The sequence below is a fragment of the Myxocyprinus asiaticus genome, chromosome 37 (genome assembly GCF_019703515.2).
Source record: "Myxocyprinus asiaticus isolate MX2 ecotype Aquarium Trade chromosome 37, UBuf_Myxa_2, whole genome shotgun sequence".
Taxonomy (NCBI): Eukaryota; Metazoa; Chordata; class Actinopteri; order Cypriniformes; family Catostomidae; genus Myxocyprinus; species Myxocyprinus asiaticus.
Window position 1 is genome coordinate 13,987,365 of NC_059380.1, and position 20,007 is coordinate 14,007,371.

Consider the following 20,007-nt stretch of genomic DNA (forward strand, 5'->3'; position numbering starts at 1 on the left):
TTATACATATTATGTATGCACTGTTTATACGTAATAGCTTTATTTTGTATGTAAAAGTTTTTATGCTAAGTGTGCCATTGTTTTATTTTGATTTATTGGTGGCTGACACGTGTCCATAGACTTTTTTTTTTGTTTTTTTTTTTTTTGTTTTTTTTTAAATCAACACCAAAATTTAAGGTTAACATTTGTAATTTATGTAGTAAACCATTCTCATTTCAGCAATGAAGTGGTGACGCAGATGGTACGGTCTGTGAGGCTGTCACACAGGTTTCTTACGGACGCAATTCCAAAGAGTGTGATGTTACTTTTGAAAAACTGTAACTCAGAAGAAATCAGCATGGTTAATCTTTGTGGAAACATTTTCATTGAAAATGTTGATGTTTTAAAACAACAGTGCAGCAATAAGATTATAAGGAATGCTCTTTGTTCTGTGTCCTTACCGGCAGCAAGATTTTTTTGGTCTTCTTTATTCGGTAATATCTCTTGGGTTAAAGCATGGAAACTGCCAAATAAGTTTTGTATCAATAACAAAGTTAAGGAAGTGTCTTACAAAATACTTCATAGAATTTATCCTGCTAAGCATGTTTTGAAAAGATTTAAGCTTAATATTTCGTATTCCTGTGATTTTTGTGGTCAAGAAAAAGAAGCTATTTTGCATCTTTTTTTTTCATTGTCTTTACTCAAGATTATTTTGGAAGGATTTGGAATTTTATATTAACAGAAAAATGGAATGTATGATAGAAATTTGTATATTTGATGTGCTTTTTTATACAGAAAAAGAAAATTTGAATTGCAAAGAACAACATATTATACATTTGTTTATTTTGTTAGGAAAATTCCATATACATAAAAAGAAGTGGGCTCAATGTTAACCAAATTTTGCACATTTTATAAATGACTTTAAATTATATGTAAATCTCTTGGAACAAACAAAAAACAAAAAAACACTGAAAACATGTAATGCTCTGAAAGAATTGAAATTTATGTAATTTTCTTCCTTTTTTTCTCTCTCTCTCTCTCTGGCAGCTAATGTTAATTTGATTATGTGGATATGTAATACCTCTTGTTCTTGTGGCATTGAATCAATAAAGCATTAAAAACAAACAAAAATAAAACTTTAAGAACTTTAACACAATAGTGACAACACAAGACCTCACACACGTGTCAGCGCTCCAGGACTTACTTCCGGTTCAACATGGCGGCATCCATGGCTTGTCAAGCGGTAGTGAGAGCACTCCGAGGATCGAGTACTAAACATCTGTTTGTGAACAGAAACAAGGTAACAGTGCGGCGATCTTTACTTTTATCTATGAGTACAGGCTGTGAAAATCAGAAAGACAGCAATACTGCATGACACTATCGCTGTTTGTCATTTTGAAGCTGCTAACATAATGAGTTTTTTTCTGAATGGAACTGTGAAATACATGCAAACTGCTGATTTAACTTAATGTACACAGTTGCATTGTTTAATTCTTTGACTAGTCATCTAAACAGATACTTTGATGGGATATAAAGATCCATAGAAGGTCATCTAGCTCTGTGACTGGTTTCAAGAGTCATTCATTTATAGCTGTCACATTACTGCACTTTAACCTTAAACAAGATGTTTGATAACTGAAGTAAGCCTAGCAATACATTTATAAAGCTGAATGCTCGTCATTGCTGTCTCATTTGTTTATCATTTCAAAAGTAATTTAATTCGAGTTTTCATTCTTATGTTTCTTAAAGATTCTAGTCTACATTTTTTCAAAAGATTCTAAGTTTCAACTCTAATGTGACGATATTAATAACAGTTTTCTATTCTAGATTATTTTCTATAGGTTGTACTATAGAGAATCTTTTCTAAATTGTGTAGTCTGAGAATTGCATTCTAACGGTTGATTTTTTTTTTTCTTAGATTTTATCCAAGAACCTAAACAAGGAGTAGACTAATTAAAGGTGTAAAGTAATGCATGTATTTTGCTGATATATATACTGTAATTTCTGGTATACTGAATAGTAAAGGTTATACTTTTAATAATACGTTTGTGTTTTGGTGGCTTTTTATGCAATTTTTCGTAAGCTTTCACATGGAATGATTGTTTCACCTTCAGTTGTGTCCTCTGTTCATTCAGTCTGTGAGCAATAGGCCAGAATCACCTATCTATCAGCCTTTGACCTGTCAGTGATGAAACTCTTTTTGGTGAGTTGGCCAGTAACAGTTGCTGTCTGTCTGAAGCAAAGGTTTAAAGGTTGATTCTAACATTTGTTTTAGGCTTATACTGAAAGCTAAAGAATGATGCATATTTTCTTTTTTTTTATGTCATAATTCTTGACATAATTTAAGTATCGTTAATCAATGATCTGTTCCTTTTTTTGGTCTTTTAATATGAGAAATGTGATGTTGTTTCATTTCGGGTGTTTTTTTTTTTTTTTAACTAGTCTTGTGCTGGCCAGGATACTTTTGAATGCAAATGCTCAGCTTCCTGTGTGCTTTATTCAGTGCTAAATGAAAATAGATGATTAAAACAGGACAAAGCAGGCCTAGATCAACTGTTCAGTTTCAATGGAAAGTTGGAGGCTATATGTTGGTATCATAGAAAAAAGTTTTTATACAGAAAAGTTTCAAGTAGGTCATTTATTAGACCTGAGCTGTGTCTTTTTCTTTCCATTTTTATCCTGACTGATATCCCTAAATAGTTCAGGGGCTGTTTATCTGAGAACAGAGGCTTTTTGCTCTCTTTAGGAAGGGTTGTGTTTGTTCACTTTTGTGAAGTTCTGTAGCTGCAAGGTCAGTGGTTTAACCAACTTATAATGCATGCATAAATATAATATATACTGTAGTTACATGTATACATGCATGTAAAAAGTAGGGGTGGGTGGTATGACCAAAATCCCTATGTTGTTTTTTTCTGTGGAACACAAAAGGAGATGTAAGGTGGAATGACAGCCTCAGTCACCATTCACTTTCATTTTCATACATTTCATTCAAATGCATTTAAAAACCTGATTCCACCTGTTATTAAGATGAATCTTTGGTGGTCTGATCAAATTTGGTCAGGCGAGACACATTGCTGTTTACGCCTTGTCAATTAAATGTGTCTTCTGTGACCACATGTGTTTCTGGATCTCGGGGGGAGGGTCTCTGATTTCATGATGACATTTATTGCAATAGATATGCGTCAAACACTACTCAATAGGGAAAAAAGTGCACAGTGAGCTATGAGCCAAAATGGCACAAAACTAAAGCCCAACCGTTATGGGATTTTTGAGACGATACTGATTTTATAGAGGGAAAATTCACAGATTACCGATATAGTGGCCGATATAGTTAATTTTTGAGCTGAAATGAAAACACCTTTTCTATGTGGATTTTTCACCGATTTTGCACTGATATGACTATGCAAAGGTACTCAGAAGGCTGCTTTCTTAAACAAATATTTTTTATCAAATTATATTTGACATTATTATTATTATACATTGTCAACAAATTCTAGAAATGAACACTGAGAAAATAAAGAATAAATAAAAATAAAATAAATAGCTAAATAAACATCAGTACTGTTTAGTATCAGTCAAATGCTGACCATTAAAATAAAGAATAAATAAAAATAAAATAAATGGCTAATTAAACATCAGTATTATTGTTTAGTATTAGTCAAATGCTGACTATATTAATACTGCCATGTCAAGATAAACAGCGGCAGCGGTGTTACACCGTATTCTGCTATACAAGTTCAGGGGAAACTTTCAATGTTGGAAAACCAGACTTATAAATATTACATTTTGTAAATGCAACGACTGGAATTGTTCGGTTGAAGGGGGTACCAAACTGTGATTCCTGAACAAAACAGTTTGGTGAATACATGTTTACTCCCACTCAGCTGACAACAATGAAAGTAGCTACGTGATTAGCTAGTTAGCTGTAAGCTCGTGTCACGGAGAGTAAAAGACGGACGTTGTTTTTTTTTAGTTTCCAGCATTGTCTCACCAACTAGGTAACAGCGTAGCATGAAATCAACACTCAGCAGACACAATCCACTACCGCACTGTTGTCTGATGAGCTGCAAAAAGATGTTCTGATGCTTACCTTTCAATCTGCTACATTACTGACTGCACTGACAAACTATAGCTGGCTAACAGTAAACAGACATGAGTGACATGGTTGTCAGGGACAGGGTTAACATTATATTAGTAATATTGGAAAGGGAAAATGATGGGGTCATTGTTTATTAACTTTCCAGTATGTATTTCACAAACTAGTTAGCAACTTACCGACACACGGTTTAACTCCTCCCTGTCTACAGAGCCACCGTCAGCTCAGCTCTGTAAACAATGGAGTCGAAGCGCGCTCTGTTGGACAAACTACGTTATGACACCAATTCTAAAGCATTGTTTTCTGCATTATACGTTCTGAAAAAAGTTTTCATTTCGGTTAAATATACGGCAATACCGATATATCGGTGAAAGGCTAATATCGGCCGATAATATCGGCTGACCGATATATCGGTCGGGCACTACACAAAACAAAGGTCATCAAATGATAACACACATTTAAGTCAAACACAATTAATCAAACTGTCTCTGCCTGCCACATAGTATTCTGAACCAACTGAAATTTCGTAATTTAAGTGCCAAACCTGATTTGTGCTCTGCCTGGGCACATTTTTCATTTAAAACAGCGCAAACGCTCACAGAAACACATGTGTAGACCCTAACACTCTATACTTGAAAAACTGACCAACTGTTTGTTGGGTCTCGTCATGCTTTATTTTGGTATTCAAATACAGGCACGTCGAACGGTTACCGAATAACGACTATCTGAGCACGTCCCTGTTTGTTACAGCATGAATGTGAATAGTGGTTGACCGATATGTTTTGTTTTTTTAATGGCAGATGACAATATCCAGAGAGCAGGGTGGTCAATAGGTCGATATAATGCAGATATATCACACAATTTAATATAGTAAATAACATATTCATGGTATACATAAATGGTTGATAGCAGTTTCTTCTGATTTCTCTTTAGCCGTCCAATTTTAGTAATTTATTTATAATTATAATTATTTATCACACATTATACATTTTGCACATATACAGTGGAATTCTTTTTTTTTTTCCATATATCCCAGCTAAGCTGGGGTCAGAGTGCAAGGTCAGCCATGATACGGTGCCCCTGGAGCAGATAGGGTCAAGGGCCTTGCTCAAGGGCCCGACAGTGGCATCTTGGCAGTGCTGGGGCTTGAACCCCCGACCTTCTAATCAGTAACCCAGATCCTTAACCGCAATTTATGTGCAATTTATTTGCACATAAATTGTTAATATATGTGTTATTGTTATTGTTAATTACCAGGAAAAAAGAAATTTGTTGATAGGACAAAGCAATCTAAAGTTATAGAATATTGAGCCATGTATTCCAAGATGGCCTTAAATTTATTAAAGTGTCCAAAAAACCTCTCCAAACCATAATTCATGTGTTTTATTGAACATTAAAACAGAATAACTGAAAACTGAATGTAAAAATCTCAAAAATATATAAAAACACTTAAATTATCAACTACGTCCCATAGGAAACTTTACCCTCACTTTGGCCCCTAATTCCATCACTCCAAATCATTCCTTCTATGTGTAATTTTCATGAAGTAATAAACCAAAATGTGACAGGCTGTTTATAATTTGTTTGATAAATACATTTGGATTTCACACACTAAAAGTCACTGTAGTTTGGTCTATGAATTAAACAGGTTTGCTTGTTATATTCTACTAATCAAGACCTTTCCAAATATATACAGTATAACACTTGGCTGTGTGATCTTTTTACATTTTTTTTGTATTTGTATATGATTGCTGTGATCGCAATGGAACAGTTCTAATTTTAGAATTGATCAGATAAGCTATATTCATTGTAAAGATAAGAGTCTATGCCAGGGGTTGGCAACCTTTTTGACATGGAGTGCCATTTTATTTTTTTTTCCTCGTCAATCGCTGTGCCGAACCCCACCCCCCGCATGTATGTGATTTTCCGAAGTTTGAGTTCACTTGAAAAAAATTCAATTTTGCATTTTTCAAATTTTATTGTTTATTTTCAATTACAAATGATATTATCAGTATAACAGTTTGAGGGAAATCTTTTTGCAAAACCCAGATGATTATGATATAATCATGATCCTGCATGTGAATTTTCACAGAGCATCTCGTGAAAGTGCTTTTATGAAAGAAAACCAGTCCTTTTGTACAAAATGAGTTAACACAGTTAATGTCGCAAATTTGCTTATTTGATTACTGATCGCAAAATTGTGTGGAATCTTAAATATTTCTTATATAATGTCATACATTTTTCAAAATCACACAGAGCTGCTCACTAGTATGCAAGCAATAGCGAGAGAGGAGCAGGCTATTTCATTTATATGAAGTTTTTGCACCTGCATTCCAATCTACATCTTGATGTAATCCTTCCTCATGATCATGCAGCGTTTTCATCAGCTGAATGGAAGTGTGACGAGACTCATGCTGCTCATGCAAGCTGATCAACTATTTAGCCCTTTTCGGTGAATCGCATCTGCAAAATCCTAAAACTTTATTTCCAGGTTTAATTTATATTTTAAATATAAATGTTTAAGTTTTTTCTTATTACATGACATACTCTGAAAGCAAAAAGAAACAAATGAGACACGGAATGTGGTCTGTCATCCGCGCAGCCTGACCGAAGCAAAGCAGGCGCATTTACTCGTGATTAACCGAAAGTGAAGAGCTTGCCGGCTCGTGATGTGCGAATGGCTTGCACGCGCTGCAAGAGTCTGTTGGGTATACTGCAGTCTTGATTTTAACTTTTTGTTTAGCCTCCTATTCGACTCATGAATACACGCTGTGTGATCATGAGAAGGATTACATCAAGATGTAGATTAGAATGCAGGTGCAGAATTTATATAAATAAAATAGTCGTCTACTCTCTCGCCGATGCTGGCATGCCAGTGATTACCCCTCTGCGTGCTGGCATGCGTGCCATAGGTGCCAAATAGGCTGCGATGGTCTATGCTTTAAAACGACACTTATTTTGTTCAGATTAAGCAAGTGGTTGTTGAGTAATACCATAATATTTTTGTTTTTCCATGGTCAGCGCCCCCTAGATGGCCCAGTACCGAGTCACTCCAGGTTTAAGTTAAATTTGAAGCTTATAATTTTATAAAAGCACTTGTAAAGTTGTTAAAATTGTCATTTTTACAGTCATTTAGGGTTTGTTGACATTACAATTGTAAAATTGGCAATACATTTACACAGAAAAAGTTTGTAAGTGATTTTATCACACTAAAATCATGTTTACATGCCTTTGTCTTGTGGCTATACTTTTGAAACAGTGAGTATTTTAACGTTCAAAAATTGGCCCCCATATCAAACATTTTATTCAGAATATAGTTTACAAAAAACACTGCACCTCATTAATCCTTTTACCCATTTTTACCAACCTAGTCTCATAGAATGACATTACTATAACAATTTTACATGCTGAATTCAATGTTTTGTCACAGTTTCCCAGTGAAATTAACACTAGAGGTGCTACAACAACTGTTCGTTTTATTCACTTTCAAACAAATCACAACTATAGTGGCTGAATATGATTTTATAAATGCTTTTTTTTTTCACACTATTACTTATACACTGCAATGTTATGCTATCAAAACACTTTTACTATAACGCAACATTTGAAAAATTAAACTCTTTAATGCTTGTATTACTGACTCACCTATGTTTACACACTTATTCCAGTTTGATTAGCTTCCATGGTAGCTCACCTCATAGAGTGTTGGACTTTGGACTTGGTAGCACATGGTTCGTGACCAGTTAAGCACACAAGCTGACAGGTGAGACCAGAGTGTCATAGAAGCGACGCAAGATGACCTTGATTTCTTAAAACAAATTTCTTTTCTTATTTTGTTTTTGGACACTATCAGTTAGGTTTAGGCTTTGGTTAAGGATGTCTGTTTTGTTTCTACCTCTCTTTTGATTTTAGATCACTAATGGTAAGGTTTAGGTGTTGGTTAAGGGCAAGGATGTCTGTTTAGTTATCCTCTCATTTGCTTTTATTACAATATTGTTTAGGTTTAGGTTAAAGTTTTAGTTTATGGAGGTACGTTTTACTCATTTGAAACCTCCATCTAATATTCACCTTAAAAACCTTGTCTGGTGGTAACAACATTTCACTCACTTTTTGTGCATGGACATTTCATTGGGAAAATGCAGCAAAATGTGTAATAAGGCACGTAACTTCGTTTAAAAAAAAAATAATAAAAAAAAATAAAATGTCACGTAATATTCATGAGACCAGGCTGGTTTATACACAGGACCAGGCCTTGAAACATTTGACGTTCTGCCATGAAAAGTATTATTGAGTCAGCTTTCAGAATACAGCATAGCCTTTTTGGACTGATGTCATCACGGAAGTCTAACAGTTACTTGGTACTGCATTTTAGATTAGATCCAATTTAATTAAATTAATAAATCATGAAATACACTTAATTTTTGATTTTTTTTTTGAAAATGTACAGTAATTTCAAATCAGATGATTGCAACACACTCCAAAAAAGTAGGGACAGTGGAATATTTACCACTGTGAAACATCACCATTTCTTCTAATAACACTTATTAAGCATTTAGGCACTGAAGACACAAGTTTGTTAAGTTTAAAAAGTGGAATTTTCCCCCATTCATCCATTATGCAGGTCTTCAGCTGCACAACTGTATGGGGTCTTTGTTGCCGCATTTTGCGCTTCATAATGCACCACACATTCTCAGTTGGAGATGGTTAGGACCGCCAGGCAGGCTAATCTAGCACCTGCACTCTGCTTATTTGGCCAGTATGTGGTTTGAAGTTGTCCTGCTGAACATTCCGGGACATCCCTGGAAAAGACGGTGCTGGATGGCAGTATATTCTGCTCCAAAATTTGTATATATCTGTCTGCATTAATGGTCTTCACAGATGTGCGGGTTACCCATGCCATGGGCACTGACACACCCCTGGCCCATACAGACAATGGCTTTTGGACCTGACGCTGATAACAGCTTAGATGGTCCTTTTCCTCTTTGGCCCTCTTTAAGTTTTTCAAAAACTATTTGAAATGTGGACTTATCAGATCAAAAAACACGGTTCCACTGTTCTACTTTCCATCTAAGATGAGACCAAGCCTAGAGAAGTCGGCAGTACTTCTGGACAGTGTTGATATAGGGCTTCTGCTTCACATAGAAAAGTCTTAACATGCATCTGTGGATGCTGCAGCGAATGGTGTTGACTAACATGGGTTTACTAAAGAAATCCCAGGCCCATGTTAATGATATCCATTACAGATGAATGATGTTTTTTGAGACAGTGATGTCTGAGGGATCAGAGATCACGTGCATTCAGAAATGGTTTTCATCTTGCCTTTTATGCACTGACATTTGACCATATTCCTTGAATCTTTTAACAATATTGTGCACTGTAAAGGGTGAAAAGCCCAAAATCCTTCCAATTAGTCTTAGGGGAACATTATTCTCAAAATGATGGATTATTTGCTGAAGCATCTGTTGGCAAATTGACAAGTATCGAATGATCCTTGCTGTTGAAGGACTGGGCTGTTTTTGGAGGCTCCTTATATACTATGACATGATTCCCTCACCTGTTTAACATCTCCTGTTTCACATTGCCTTGTTATTAACTCGTTAATTGTGATTAGTCTTAAATTACCCCTGTCTCAACTTTTTTGGAGTGTGTTGCAAACATCTGATTTGAAATGACTGTACATAAAAAAACAAAACAAAGAAATTCACAAGGTAAATCATCATATAACGTGTAGTTGTAGTGCTTTAAATTTAGCAAAGGGTGAAAATAATTTACAAATCACTACTTTATGTTTTTATTAGTATTTTTCATACTGTCACAACTTGTTTGGAATTGGGGTTGTATTTTGTTGCCCTAGAGAGTTTGCAGAAACATAATGGGGCGTGGAAGTGGACCTGTTAACGTCAAGCGAGGCTTCACACTGTCCCCTCTGGTTTTCTCTCTCACCCCTGGCACCGCTGGGCATCGGTGCGCTGCCGCATCAGTGGCCGACAGTGTGCCGTTACGTGTTTACACCTGGTCTGGTCTGTCTCCTGGAGAGAATGCCTTGGGAGATTCCAGTCAGAATGGAGATGTTGTCTCAGGCGCGGGGCAGCTTTGGCCACCCCCGGCCAGAGTTATGGAAATTGTGTGTTTGACCCCTCAACGAGGCCCTGTTTTGAATGATGGTTTATCCCCCACTGTGGTAGATACCATATTAAATGCTAGAACTCCATCAACGAGAAGGTTATATATGTTTCGATGGTGTATTTTTGCCTCTTGGTGCGCAGTACAGAGTGAGGATCCATTTCACTGCCCAGTTGGTTCAGCGCTGTAATTTTTTTGCAAGAGCGTTTTGGGGCCGGACTTACCACAGCAATGCTTAAAGTTTATGTGGCAGCTATAGCGGCTGAGCATGCGCAGGTGAATGGAGTTTTTATTGGAAGACATTCTCTTATTATGCATGGAGCACGCAGGCTTAGACCTTTTCGTCCCATCCGCGTCCCTCTATGGGATTTATCTATGGTGTTAGAGACACTCTCGGCTGCTCCGTTCCAGCATTTAATATCAGTATCTGATAAAGTTCTGACTCTTAAAATGGCCCTGTTATTAGCATTGGCATCATTTAAGAGGGTTGGTGATTTGCATGCCCTGTTGATCAATCCCTTGTGCATGGATTTTGCACCATGGTTATCTAAGGTCGTGCTGAGACCTAGTTTGCACTATTTGCCTGAAGTCATCTCTACGTCCTTTCGCTCGCGGATTATTATTTGCAATCCTTTTCTTTTGGGATTCTTTCTTGCCCACCATTTGAGTCGGAGGAGCATAAGAGGCTACATATGCTATGCCCAGTATGGGGTCTGCGGGTTTATGTTGACCGCACTAGCCAATGGCATAAGTTAGAGCAGTTGTTTGTGTGCTTTGGTGGCCACAACAGTGGTGTTTCTGTGTCCAAGCAGAGACTGTCTCTTTGGATTGTGGATGCAAACTCGTGCTTATGAGGTGCTTGGTTTGCCTTCACATCTGGGTATTCAAGCCCATTCTATGAGGAGCATGGCATCCTCATGGGTATTGGCTAGAGGTGTGTCCTTGGAAGACATTTGTATGGCGGCAGGATGGTCCGCATACTTTTGTTAGATTTTATAATTTGGACAGGAGTTTGTTTCCTGTTTCCCAAGTTATCTCTGTTGGATCTGAGTACGTTTTTGTGATTTCTATTTCTTTAACTCGATTGTGCGGTGCTGTAAGCTTGCCACATGGGCTTAGAGAGTTGGCAGCTACTGTTCACATGGTGTGATGGTATCTCATCCCAATTGCGTCATTACAGAACGTCGCTGTTTCCTTGAAAGGGAACTTCTCTGTTACGAACGTAACCTTGGTTCCCTTAGAGGGAATGAGACATTGCTTAGCTGGCCATACTCTCTAGTTGCTGCATAGACAGCAACTGTGCCTTTTACAGAAAATCTGGCGAGATGGCGCCAAGCGCTCGTCTATATAAAGCCCGTGACGTGGCGTCGCTTAAATGCCATCAGCCAATAAATTGGCCTGATTGTATGCAGGCTTCAGACCACGTGAGACCAGTGATGTAGTGCCAATTGCGTCTTTACGCAATTTGTCATTGCATCATTATGCTGGTCAATGTTCGTAACCGAGACGTTTTAATGTTATAAAAACTGATTCTACAGCGGGAAATTGATTCTGGATTAACACAGATATACTTCATCACTTCATTACCCTTTGCAGTCTACTCTGCTGCACTAAGATGTGGTGTAGCAGTGCATGCAGAGTGCTTAGCTCGCATTTATTTTAATTTTGGTGGTATAATGAGATGCAACCCCCTGCAACAGGGCAAAAGCCTCATCCATCTGAACAGGCGTCCAGCTCTAATGAGAAAATTCATAGAGCCAAGTGCACTTATATTATATTTATTGAACTTGCTTAAGACTTGTTTGGGATCAGGAAGTGATGAGGAACTGCTGAATTGTGAAGGTCAGAAGCTCTGTTTTGATCGATCAGATTGCTATCCGATTATTCCATTTACCTTGGCCACATTTAAATGTCTTTGCATAACAAAAAAATCTGATGTACTATTCCTTTGACATATGCAAATGGCTAGTTATCATGTAATACTTTTGGCAAGTTGACATGTCCTGTGGCATGACTTGCTCTACTCCATCTAAAATTATTTTAAACATCATTTTGATTCTTTTATAATTTAATACATTTAATGAGTCGTAATATTAATAGTTAATAATGGCCAAAAAATAAAATACAACAACAGAAAATAAAAACAGAAAAGATCAGACACAATTAAAAATGCATTTTTATACTACACATTTTTCAGACCTCATTTTTATGACAAATTCTCCTTGGGCTGATGTTTTGTGCTTGTCACATTATATTGAGTAGTATGGATAATATATGAATAGAGACTCAGGCCTTGTTTCTCCTTACACATGTGTTCATGTTCATTGTATTTTTGGACTTTTTTGCTATTGACACTCAAGTTTCAGCTTTACAGGTCTCATACAGAGGTTGCTCTATAAAAATCTCTCGGACATTTGGAGGCAATTTTGAAATCCCAGCTGGATGCTTTGTTCAGGTCCAAAAAAGAGGACATGTCCGGGAAAAAGAGGACGTTTGGTCACCCTATAATAGATTGTCGCATAATAATACATGCCATAATAAATTAGTTCTTTTACCAATAATTGTATTTATTTTACATGAAAATAATAGTTAATTAAATGCTAAGAAATTAAGAAATCAAATAGTTATGCATGATAGTAATTATTTCTCTCGCTGCTCCCAGTAATGCATAGATATTGAGAAGCAAAATAAACATATTCAGGACAGAAATCAAAATCCCTCACAATAATAACAGGCAATAATATCTTTTTGAATTTATTTTAAAAAGTATAAGTAAATATGTTGTAATGTTAAGTGTCTTAAACATTGTTTCATAGAATAGGATGTTCTTTTATCAATTTGTACGTCTTGTAAAAGTAAATAATCTGTGGTTGTTTGCTTTACATCACCATCAGACAATCTCTTCTCATCGTGAGCCATAATATGCTGCCAGTAGATTGCGGTAATACACTATTTTAGTTTGTGATCTGCCATTACAAAAGAAGAAGAAGAAGAAGACGCTGCCTGATTCTGAGCAGCAGCCAGAATATGCTTCTAGTTCGTCAGACGTATTTTGGCTTCTACACAATAAAGAAGGCTATTAGTTATAATCTGATCAAAACATGATGTAGTGTTTGGTTGCTTCACTGCTTCTTGCTGGAAAAAGTAGTTCTCTACCTGGAAAAGCTACACTGTTTTAAAAGCAGCTGAGCTACTGTCAAGCTACTGAACATTTTTTAGTTTAGTAGCGTCGCTACTCTCCAACACTGCACCCCACAACACAGTATAAGATGAACTGGCAAACAGGTGGTTAAAAAGAAAAGAAAAGAAAAAAAAAACTTAAAAAGAAATGTTGACAAGTTACTGGACCTAAAATATAAATTTTCCCCTTATAAATTAATAAAAAAATGTAACCTAAAATCATGATCAATTACCAAATGAGTTTTGGAGGGCATTTACACTTGGTCTTTTCATGATCGGATATCTATTCAACCAGTAAAAACGCATGACCAACATTTTCTGTTAAACACTAATGTCAAGATGTGATTCAGACACTAATGAAAATGTAGATTCGAGCTGAATTTTTCGGTTTTTCTTGAACTTCTCATGTTTGAAACAAGTCCACGTTTCACCATCTCTTTAGGAGTCAGGATGTCTGCCAGTTTCTGACAGCGATCAATAAGCTTTTATTTGTATTTTTTATTTTTTTTAAGTAATTGCATTCGATGATGTTTGCACCAAGACTCTAAGCCTTCTTGAAGCTTGCAGAACTTTGCACTCACATTTCTTTGACCAGAGTGCCTGAGAGATTACATCTGTTTTTGTGAACTTTTACCATAGAGATAAGAGGCAGTGATTAGCCAGCTGCCAGTCTGCTCTAGTGCAGCTAAAGACCTGTGACTGGCAGGTAGGTATCACAGCAATTCAGTCCCATATTTTATGACAGTTCGAAAATTAGAGATGGCTTGTCAATGACAAAACCAAAAAAGGGAGAGGGATTTGAGACAGGCGATGTCTGATAATGGCAAATCTGACTCAGAAATTCCTGTCTGGACCTAGAGATAATCCCAAAGCTTTTTCCCCAGCACAACCCTCAACCTCTCCACAGCTGCATCTCCAAGTTAAAGGAATGTTTGCCGCTGTGTCTGTATGGACAGGGGGAAAAAAATCTTTAGGCAAAGATTGAAGGCGTCAAAGCTCATTCACCTCATATTGCTGCGGCAGCTTGGAAAGCACGGCTGGATTGTCGAAACAGGACCAGGGGAGTCTGCTGGATGAGGCTGCGTGCTGAATATTTTAAGCAAGGGGTGGGAGGGTGCGACTCCTCTGGTGCAGGAACTTCAAACAGCATGCGTCTCTCCCATCTGTCCACAGCAAGAACACATTTACATTTCCTGGCCGCCAGGGATACAGTATAGCAAGTTTGCTGTAACTGGATTTGAATATCGTTTCACCAAGGTTAATAGCTATTTCTGTTGCTCATGAGGGCTGTTTAGGCGTTTTCAATAATTTAGGATGGCAGTAATCATTCAAAGGAATTTTGGTAGTGTTTTGAAGGAGATGTGCCTCTTTTGAGAGCTCCGGCGGGACTCATATTCCCAAGCCATTTGGGAATTCTTCTGTAATGATGATTATGATGAGGCAGTATTGAGACTTACAGGAAATTAAAAGTTTTGATAGAACTGTGTCAATGGCGGTTGTGAAAAAAGTTTAAAAATCTTTAATGTCTTTTTTTTTTTTTTTTTGCTGACTTGTATTCCCATAGATGTCTGAAGGCCTCTTTAGGGCAGTGGTTAAAAAAAAAAATTGTGCGATTGACACAAAGGAGAGAAATGATTGAGTTTACCCTAAAAGTAAGCATGTAGATGCTCTAGACCAGGGCTCCAAACTAACATTTGTGAGAGGTTGCACCAGTTCCTCCAAGTTCTACAGCTGGTGGCACCAGCACCTACTGTAATTTAGTAGCACTAATGGAATGTGGGGGTCTGTGGACTATAGACCATACACAAAAAATATAGTTGCTGTCTGGAGCCCAAGTCTATTTCATGAAACAAACTTTAAGAGAGGCCTGCTTTGAATCAGAAATAGCACTGAATTCAGCACAAGTTTTAAGCATTTTGTTGTAATGTAACCAGACTGGCAAAGCAGTTTTAAGTGCCATGATTAGACAGTTCAAATTCAAAATATATCAAAAATATGTGGTATTATGTTGCTTACAAAGTCCTTAAAGGGGTAGTTCAACCAAAAATGAAAATCCTTTCATTGTTTACCATCAAGTTGTTTCAAATGATTTTCTTCCCTTCTATGGAACACAAAAAAGAAATGTTAGGCAGAAAAGCCACAGTCACCATTCACTTTCATTGTATGTAAAAAAGACCCATTGCAAGTGAATAGTAACTTTAGGTAGTGTTCTATGAACAATTCTATTTCTTCATCCACCTCACAGATCGTAAACAAATTACTGTAGCATATAACTTGCAAAAGTATGGCAAGGGGCACTTTAAAAATTAGTATCTGTGATCGGATCTGTATAAGCAGATCACAGTGTTAAAATATCGGTGATCGTATCGGCCTAAAATTTTCTGTCGGTGCACCGCTACTTCATTTGTTCACAGACCTGACCCCAATCTTTCACACCTCTCCCTTGAATGATGTTCCTTATTAACTATGCTAATTGCTAAAATTCATATCTGTAGACAGTTGACTTCACCTTCAGCCTGTGTCTGCCTACAGGAGATTAAACCAAAAGCAAATCCCATGATGCAAATCTCTGCAATCTAAATCCTTTGGCATGCTCTGCTGACTTCCCCTAACTCGGCTCTGCTAAGAAACGCATGTCATGGCCTAATTGAGCCCTCTTGTCAACTTGTCAAAGGCTTGTGCTCATCCAATGCTCACCTGACCTTGCAGAATGGAAGTCAAACACTAGTTCCAGACACAGGGAAAACAAAAAACAAAAACAGAGAGCACTCAGAGGACACAAATTACTTATTTAAAAAAAAATAAATAAATAAAAAAAAACAATTCATCAAATGCTTATTAAATCATTGCTTCGTTATGGAACATTTGAACTAGTGCAAATACTGATATATATATATATATATATATATATATATATATATATATATATATATATATATAATATTTATTTTTTTCTCACATTTTAGAATAATAGTAAAGTCATTAAAACTATGGAATAACATAAATGGAACTATGGGAAATATGTTGTGAGTAAACAAAATCCAAAATAAATCAAAACTGTGTTACATTTTAGCATCTTCAAAGTAGTCACTGGGATGCTTTTTATACAGTACTGAAGGAGTTCCCATCTATGTTGGGCACTTATTGGCTGCTTTTCTTTATTATTTGGACCAAGTCAGCAATTTCAAAAAAAAAAAAAAAAATTATTAAATTTTAGTTTTATAATGAAATAAATTAATATGGTGACACAATTATATTTTTGTTTACAAAACTAATTTCAAACATTTAAGCATATGCCTTCAGATCAAAAGATTTTTAAGATCATGAGAAACATTTCAGTCAAGTGTTTCAAAACTTTTGACTGGTAGTGTGTGTATGAATGGAGAATATATATATATATATATATATATATATACATTTTTTTTTTTTTTCACAAGTGCCTAAAACTTTTGTACAGTACTGTATATATAAGAGTGTGTGTGTAGCTCTGTCTGTCTGTCTGTCCCTCTGTCTTCTAAATCTGTACAGTACTGTAAAGTTAATCATATTGAATACATTGTACAGTGAGTGAGTATATGGTCAACTTACCTTGAATAAGCTGCTTAAGTCAATGGTGAACCCTCAGTCTGTGGAATGGATATAAATTGTTGTCCAGCTCTTCCTGCGAAAACAATGCACACACATTATGAATGCATAGAATGCATTTTCAGGTTTTGTTTCATTAGATTGTAAGAAATATCCACTTCATCCAGCACTGTTTTTGTTCTCTGGCATCCAGTTATTGTTTTACTGCGAGATAAAACCTTTTCAAACGATTTAGCCTGCGTGCGAACTCTCCAAATGATTCACGCATCGGGCATCGCTAGATCTGATTCTACACAGCCCGACAGCCCACGTTTATGAGTGCCGTGTTCACAGTGACATACAACTCATACTGTTTCTGTCATATCTTGACCGGACCTGACTATATTACTAGTTAAACTTGGTAACGTCTTAACTTATTTTCTGAGGTTATTTTTATTGGCATTGTGTTAACTCTGTTATCCATGTGCATGAAACAAACCCACGTTTGCAACCATTATCCATTAAACACAAATGGATAATACTTGGAAGCACCGTGGCAGGTCAAACCAGGACTGTAGAAAGTTAAATAAGCCAGCAGCAAGTGTTACTAAATGGCTTGGAAGGTGAATATTTTTTTTCTCAAATGGCAATCACTTAATTTAGTTCAATCTCCTTCCTCCTCAGATAAAGAGATAAATTGAAAAGAGATAAATTTGCTGAGAAAATTTTTGTTGGATAATTTGCTTCAGTTGCTGCTTTACTCTCGCCGTCTGAGCGCCAATTCGGATGGCAGAGCGCCAATTCGGATGGCAGAGCCTACATTTTACTTACATTTGGCAGGTTTTTGCATTCAATTCATAAGAAAAAAAATGTTGTAAATATTACTTTGGCATTTCCATTCAAATTTATGTATTTATTTGAGCAAGAAAAAATACAAAGAAACACCAAGTAACAAACTGAATTATACATCACATTTTGTAGTAGAAAGACTGACACAGTATTTACTTGTAAAAGGTACTCCAATAATCTTTACTGTTTTTACAAGTTTTTCTTTTAAATGCAGCTTTGTAGTCGAGTAAATACACTATACTAAGCCTTTAGTGTATCATAGATGAACATGCAGTAGAGTCAATACCAATTTTACCTACAACACTCTACAAACACAACTTTATAATTGATAGAGGCCATTTTCATATCCACACAGTATTATTGAGCATAAATGGCAGCTCTCATTTCTGAATAAAGCAAACCAATTAGTTACAAATCAGGAATGGAAATTTTTTTTAATTTCTTAAATCAAAACACCCTCAAGGATTCTGCAAGTTAATTAAATGTGAGGCCATTTGGATGTACTAATTAAGAAGAGTCATTTCAAAGGGTTTAGGGCAGAGCTATGACTAGTAATGAGGATTTTAACCCCTGGAGATGGCTGGCTTGTGACTGTGGTATGAAGGATCTGATACAGTCGACTGGGCCACTCCTTAAATACTGTTTGTCAAATCATCAGATGCTGATAATGAGGGCACGAATTAGCACATAATACAGTGTTACAGTTATAATCCCACACTGTCCCTATATAGTTATGCAAGAGTTTCTTTAACCCAAGGGAAAACTGTGGTTTTGTGATGACAACATGAATACAGTAGATTTGAAATGTAAATTATTTAGTCATTAAACAATAATACATGCATTTTAAAGGTTATTGCAGTAGGGGAGACTGGGGTAAGTTGTGCAAGGAGAAATGAGACTGGGGTAAAACTAATACACCTAATTATATTTCAGGATGTCTGTTGTCAGCTGAAATTAAAAGTATCTATAATATAGTAGCACAATAAATATATAATTAAAACAAAAAAACTTTTCCCATGTTTAGGGGTAAGCAGGATTATCATTAGGTAAAATCTGAAAAAAAAAAAAATACGTTTCAAATTAAAATATGAACACACATGTTGGGTTTTCATGTTTTATGAGGACTCTCCATAGACATAATGGTTTTTATACTGTACAAACTTTATATTCTATCCTCTAACCCTACCCCTAAACCTAACCTTCACAGAAAACTTTCTGCATTTTTAAATTGTCAAAAAACATAATTTAGTATGTTTTATAAGCTGTTATATTCATCATGGGGACTGACTGATTGTCTCCACAATGTCAAAAATTTCAGGTTTTACTATCCTTGTGGGGACATTTGGTCCCCACAACATAGGGAATACCTGGACACACACACACACACACACACACACACACACACACACACACCATGTTTTTATATCATTGTGGGGACTCTCCATAGACTTCCATGCATTTTATGGATTTTATACAGATCTAACGATAATTTCTGTCCGCTAACCCTAACCCTACGCCTATCCCTAAACCTAACCCTCACACAAACCTTTTTGCATTTTACATTTTCAAAAGAATATCGTTTAGTATATTTAATAAGCCATTTTCCTCATGGGGACTTCTGGCTGGTCCCCACAATGTAGTATAAACATGGTACACACACACATTATCCTAGCACTATCGTATTCCAAAGTAAAACAATTTTGCAGCATATTATTCACATTTTCTTAAACAGACCCATAAACAATACAGGAAAAGTTTCAATATTAAGATTATTTCAATGTAGTGAAACATTTTTTAAACATTATGGTTTTCATTTTTAGAAATGTAAAATATATATATATATATATATATATTAGTAGTACTATCAGTAATGATCAAAAATTATCTATCATGGGCCATCTCCCACCAGCCATTTTTGCTTGGATTAGAATGTGTTTATCTTCTCCTGTGGCATGGCCGAAAGTGTGTTTTGTCAGCAGAGTTGGAGACCTGGGTTCTTGTCCCGCATTGATACCAGGAAGTAATTGTGTTTGGGATTCTAAGGTTCCATTTTCCCTCTAAGATTACATTTTTATTCCACTGATGGTTAGGTTTAGGGTTGGGGTTTGGGGGTAGAGTTAATAGAATAAGCATTCCTCTACACTGTTACATCCTTTACAGCTAAAAACAACTCTCTTTACAACTTGCATTTGGTGCCCCTCTGTGGGCATTTCATC

The 20,007-nt window shown here is 36.2% G+C and overlaps 1 protein-coding gene across 1 annotated transcript in view; it reads left to right on the forward strand.

The window, feature by feature from the left end:
- The first annotated feature begins 1,147 nt into the window (after nt 1-1,147).
- LOC127428066 (succinate--CoA ligase [GDP-forming] subunit beta, mitochondrial-like) overlaps nt 1,148-20,007 on the forward strand; it is a 169,433-nt gene continuing 150,573 nt past the window's right edge. Inside the window, exon 1 of the mRNA XM_051676122.1 lies at nt 1,148-1,279. Coding sequence (XP_051532082.1) covers nt 1,196-1,279 — 84 coding nt within the window. The 5' untranslated portion in view covers nt 1,148-1,195. The remainder of the gene's footprint in view (nt 1,280-20,007) is intronic.